Source organism: Sycon ciliatum, chromosome 9, assembly GCF_964019385.1.
Source record: "Sycon ciliatum chromosome 9, ocSycCili1.1, whole genome shotgun sequence".
Lineage (NCBI taxonomy): Eukaryota > Metazoa > Porifera > Calcarea > Leucosolenida > Sycettidae > Sycon > Sycon ciliatum.
Window position 1 is genome coordinate 15,273,102 of NC_088651.1, and position 5,787 is coordinate 15,278,888.

Genomic DNA, 5,787 nt, shown 5'->3' on the forward strand with positions numbered 1-5,787 from the left:
TCTTTTAGAAGAGCGCATGGAAACGGTCCTAGATTCCATTGCCCGTATCCGTGAGGAGGTGTCAGCCGTCAGTAACTCGTTCAATGGCTTGGATTCTCGACTCAATATTCTTGAAAGAAGGCTTGAGAAGACGGATACTCGACCCTTGGAGCAAGCGATCAGGTCGCAAGGCGAAGAAATCCGACGTGTGGCTGCTAGCGCGGACGTAACTTGCAGTCGAGTAAGGAAGCTGGAGGAGTGCCTGGCCGGCACCCAACCAGCCTGTACCAGTCCTTCACCCAGGTGCATCCACGGCCCGCGCAGGCTGTGGGTGCGTGCCAGGCGCAGATGCACCCCCACTCCTACTCCAGGGCTGCGGCTGCGCCGGCTACGAAAGGCTTTCGTGCCAGGGCACCACAATTTCCGTCATCGGCAATAGTGCCTCCATTACCCGTATCGAGAGCCTTGGAGTCGGGTAATGGGCATATTGACACCACAACACAATGCACCATAACAACACTAGATAGCACACCACAACAACATTCAGCTCAAGACCAAAGTGGACGCTGTGATGAGGTAATGCCCTCATCGCCGTCTTTGCCGTTGCCTCCCCCAGAACCGCCACCTACATCTATCAACGGCGGTGCTGGGGCTGAGTCTGTGGTGTCGGTGGCACGTGCATATATGGATGAGGCAAGCACTGAACGTGAACAACGAGAAAGAAGGCTGAAGGGAACGGAATTCAACAAAGAAAGTAACACAATCAACATTCAAAGACCTAGACGATCAACGGCTAATTATTCAATGAATTATTACAGTACTGGAGATCAAGCACCGGTGAGGACACTGGGAACACAAGATTTAACAACAACAACAACAACAACAACAACAACAACAATGGTAACAATTTACCATCAAGATCAAAGGAGGAGTCAACAAACAGAGGTTAAACAACATGAAGCGAGCCTGGGACCGATCGGTGTTGATGAGGAGAATGACACGGAGGACGACACTGAGGACAAGTTGGGAGATGAGACGGAGGACGAGGTTGCGGTTGTTGGAGACGAGAATCAGATGGTGATTGTGATCGTAAGAAGTCTGCCGTTTTCTTCACTTGTTGTCTCACCCTTAGTGTCTGCAGGTGTATGATGATTTTAGTTTTCTGTTCTTTGTCGTGCACGGTATGCTAGTCAGTTGAAAGTACTTGAGGCTGTTTGTATTCGTTTGCATAAGCCTGATATTTGTAAGCAGAAGAAACATGTAGTTGCGTTAAAATTGTTTTCGTAGGTGCACAGCATGATTGTTTGTCTCACTACACAGTTTTAGCGTTATAATTATCAGTTTCTCACCCGCCGTTGCACTTAGCTCTCACTTCACTTCTATTGTCTCACCTTCCCCCATTCTATTTTGGCACTGTATTTTGTTCTCGTAACACATTATTATTATTATTATTTGTTTTACATCGGAAGCTCAACAGTGCAGCTGCACAAATATGAAGAGGCCGATGGGACCAAAAAATAAAAAAATAAAGCACAAAGGATTTTTGACCGAGTGTTGTTCTGCATTTTAAATAAGGGATACCATGTGTGTCGCGACTACGCGTGCTCCAGGTAGATTGCGGGGTTGGGAATAACGATGCAAACAGGCAAAGGGCGAAGAATATGATTAATGAAAATGAACTTCCCAGTTGACACCAGAGAATAGTAGTCCAGGGGCTTAACATCAAGGTTTTTCAGAAGATCAGAAATACTGTCCCGGCTCAAAGCCCCACAAGCCGCTCGGATAGCTCTATTGTACACGCTTACTAGACGATTGTGATCCTTCGCAGTAATGAGTGTGACGAAGGAACAGATGCAGTACAGAATATCAGGAAGAACGACAGACAGGATGTACTGACGGCGTGCAAGTTTGCTCAGTTGCCGGAAAGGGCGGCGTAAGACACCCACCTTCTGGGATACTTTTCTAACAATTACATCGATATGCTTGGTCCATGACAGGCAGTTGTCAACTTGGATACCAAGGAGACGAGTTTCGGTCACAAAATTTAGTGGCTCACCTTGAAGGCTAAAGACACTTGGGTGCGGCATGGGGTTTAGGCCGGGGGAAGTGATCATAACACCTGACTTTTTAACATTAATCATCATGTGGAGCTCGTCACATAGTACATTCAGGCAGGGAATGACGGAGGCAATACACAGTTCGAGTGAGGGGACATTTCGGTAGAGGGTCATATCATCTGCGAACATGGGAAGGGAACAGGCGAAGGAATCCGCTATGGTAGGGAGGTGGCTTATATAGACATCAAAGAGTACAGGACCCAGAACAGTACCTTGCGGGACTCCACGCGAAACTGGGAGGACTCTGGATGTAGCATGTGGCAGGGTGACTTTCTGCCGACGATCACACAGGTATGAGGCGAACCATGCTAGTGCTGTCCCTCCAATACCCTTGGCTTGCAGTGAAATGAGGAGGCACTGGTGGTTCACCCAATCGAATGCCTTACTTAGGTCTAAAAACACAATCATGGTAGTGTGTCCAGTATCCCGGCTCGCAGTCCACTGGCTTACAGCCTTGGTGACGAGTTGGGCAGTAGAGTGATGGCAGCGGAAGCCATACTGGTCTTGATGGTATGGGCACTTGTCGTCAAATAGCTGCTGGAGCTGTCTAAGAACGACTTTCTCCAGGGCTTTGGCAATGACACTACTAAGGGATATGGTTCGGTACTGGGACGGGTCTGATCTGTCACTGCGTTGGGACTTTAACATTGGGCAAATGTTCGCTTCTTTGAACGTGGACGGGAGTATACCAGAAGAACAGGAGGCATTAAACAGGGTTGCTAGTGATGGGGCAAGAATGTAAGCGGCAGACTTTACAAGACAGGGCAGTATATTGTCTGGACCCGGGGCTTTGCAGGGCTTCAGGCCTAGTAGAAGAAGCTCTACTTCCGCAATGGTGACAGATGCGAACGACTCCAAATCGGTGGAGGAGACCGGCCCGAGCGGTATGTTGTAGGAGGCATCGGGGTCGTGAACGATTGAATGGAAATATATATTCAGCGTCTCTGCTTCAACCGAGGTTTTGGGTTTAGCTGGTTTACGTTTTGTTATACCATTGATCGCTGACCAGAACTTCCGAGGAGATTGTTCATAGTCTTGGCAGAGCTCCGAAAAATATTTGTTGCGGAGCTGGCGATACAGGTTGTTAGATCGGGTGCGCAGTTGCCTGAATTGGAGTTCAATAACTGGATCTTGGAAAGCTGAGGCTTTTAATCGGCGGAACGCACTTTTGCGTTGTCGTATAAGGTGCAGTAGCTCCTCAGTCATGAAAGGGCATCTTACTCTAGGCCCGGTCACACCAAAACAAGCCACTTTGGGCTTGTTATCGCTGGCGCTCAGCTGGCTTGCGTGATCCCTGTGACGCGGTCACACCAGACCTTGAGTGCAAAGCTTAAATGGCTTGTTTTTCTTACCCGCCAAATTTTCAGTATCTCGAAACACACCAATGTTTGCAAGAAACTGGAGAGCAGAACGTTCGCGATCTAAAACTGTACTTGTTCTAGTGTTCAGTTTTGATGAAGAAGCAAAGGAAGCCCGGATTCTGAATTGCGAAGTCGTGCTCTTTTTATTTGTTCGGTGTGCATCGACGCGATGGTTCAGGTGGTGTTTCCTGATGTCGAGCTTTCTGCCCCGCCGGTTGCCGTTATTGAACTCGGTTGCAATCCACTCTCTTCTTCGTACCCGGCTTTCTTCATGAATTCGGTCGTGAGTGTGGTGCCTTGTCTTGGCCTCAAACCACAGCTCCAACAATCTACGCAGCAGTCTAGAGGCACAGCGGCAGAAATCCATGGTCGTCGGACAAAATCCAAATCAAACTGAATACAGTGTAGTTGGGGTAGACAGACTCACGGTCAAAACCAAGGGCACAGGGATAGCACGGTTCCACGGACACAAGAAAGAACATCAATATCAGTTCATCATGTCAACTAGCTACATGGTGTGCTCCGGAGCTCCAAGCGCACTCAAATTATTTTTTGAATTTCGGCTTTCAGCCGCTTGTACAAGCTGTGGCTGAAACAAGCCGGAAAAAAACGGCTGAGAGTCAGCCACGGCTGAAAGTCGCTTGTAGGACATTTTTTCAGCCATTTCCATGGTAATAGTGACGTAAACAAGCGCTTGTTTCGGCTGATCGGCTGAATCGAGCTCGGTGTGACCGCGGCCTTAGAGGTAGGCCTCCCCGCTCTTCGTGAGACAATTGGCGCGAGTTCATCCAGTGCACAGTTGAACTTCTTCACCCACTCAGCGGCCATTTGGGGGGGGGGGGGGGGGTTAGTGGATGAAAAAGAGTGTAGGGATACCGATTTCAGCAACTTGTGGAATTCCTGCATACAAAACGAACTATAGTCTCGACTGGGCTGCTTTGGCTTGTGATCTGGAGTGTCAGCCGCAGGGAAGTGATAGGCACTAGGTACTTCCAATAGCAGTATTCCGTGCAGTGTGACTTATATTATGACACAATGCCATATGAGTGCTCACATTGCCTTTTCAACTAGCATTACAAGTCCAAAATTAGCATTCTAACGAGCATTATATGACCGAATAACTAGCAATGCTAAAAGCATTTTGAGTTGAAATAACTAGCATTACCCGCCGAGGCCTATGCGTGGCCACGTGTGTGTGCCGTGTGCATTGGATTGGATTGGATTTTATTTATTCCCGTAGCTATGCAGAATACGTTACTTCAGTAACATCTGGCGCTAGCCAGGGTCCACACAGCTTTAATTTGGTATTTGTTTGTGTGTTTGCGTCACGCCTAGCCTGGTGCTATCCCGTATCTCTCCCGTACCGTACCATCAAACACAGCTGGCCACATACAGCTGGACGCAATATTAAAATAGGGCTTTCAAACGCAAGATCATAACGTGAAGCAACTTGGAAGAATGAGTATGAATGCGAAGTGTATGGGGGAATGCATGTAGGGTGATAGTGCGGGTTTGAATCCCAGGTTATGCCTGAAAAAGGTTAGGAGAATTGAAAAATATATAACATTCCTATGCCTTTTTGCGTAGGTCATCAAGGTGGTATAAAGTGTCGTTGTTGTGAAACCACAAGTTCTCGAGAGTGAAAGGCCTTCTCGCTTGTGGACATTGTGTTCATGTCAATGCAGTTGTATCCCGACTCCGCCGTACCGCTGATGATTACGACGCAGTATACGCTACATGCGCTATGTGCGGTTTGCTGTGTGCGCTGTAGTTGTATGTTGTATGTGTATGCTTTTCTCATATGCGCTGTCATTTTCACGCTATAATTACCTGGTGGTTTTAGTGTTAGTTTTTCAGTTGTTCATTCAGTCATTCATTGTTGTTAGTCGATGGAAGTGAAAATAAACTGTTGAGAATAAATAGTTGTCCTCGTGCCGTGTGGGGTCGTTCGTTCCTGATACTTTAGAGAACCAGAGGGTTCACAACATTTGGCGACCACGCCAGGATACGAAGCGAGCATGGCACAGGAACTATGGATCCTTGAAGCCAACTTTATCGCTAACGGAATTCGGTATGGATTTGAAGGCGATAGGTTGAGAGAATACGTGGAGAAGAGGCTCCGACAGAGCGAGGAGTTTGAAGAGCGCAGTGCTAGACGGCAAGAGTGTGCGCTCCGCACAGAGTTTAACGAAAAGCTCAAGAAGATGGCCGAGCGCATCGCCGTCAATACATATTATGAGGAAGCAAAGCGAGATTTGCTTGCCTCGCCCGGAAGGACGCCGGACAAGGCGTGTAAGACTTTGCTTACAGACAAGCAGCGGTCAGAAGAG

At 48.0% G+C, this 5,787-nt stretch overlaps 1 protein-coding gene across 1 annotated transcript in view; it reads right to left on the reverse strand.

The window, feature by feature from the left end:
- Positions 1 to 341: 341 nt before the first annotated feature.
- LOC135824288 (uncharacterized) overlaps positions 342 to 5,787 on the reverse strand; it is a 16,290-nt gene continuing 10,844 nt past the window's right edge. Inside the window, exon 3 of the mRNA XM_065337021.1 lies at positions 342 to 443. Coding sequence (XP_065193093.1) covers positions 342 to 443 — 102 coding nt within the window. The remainder of the gene's footprint in view (positions 444 to 5,787) is intronic.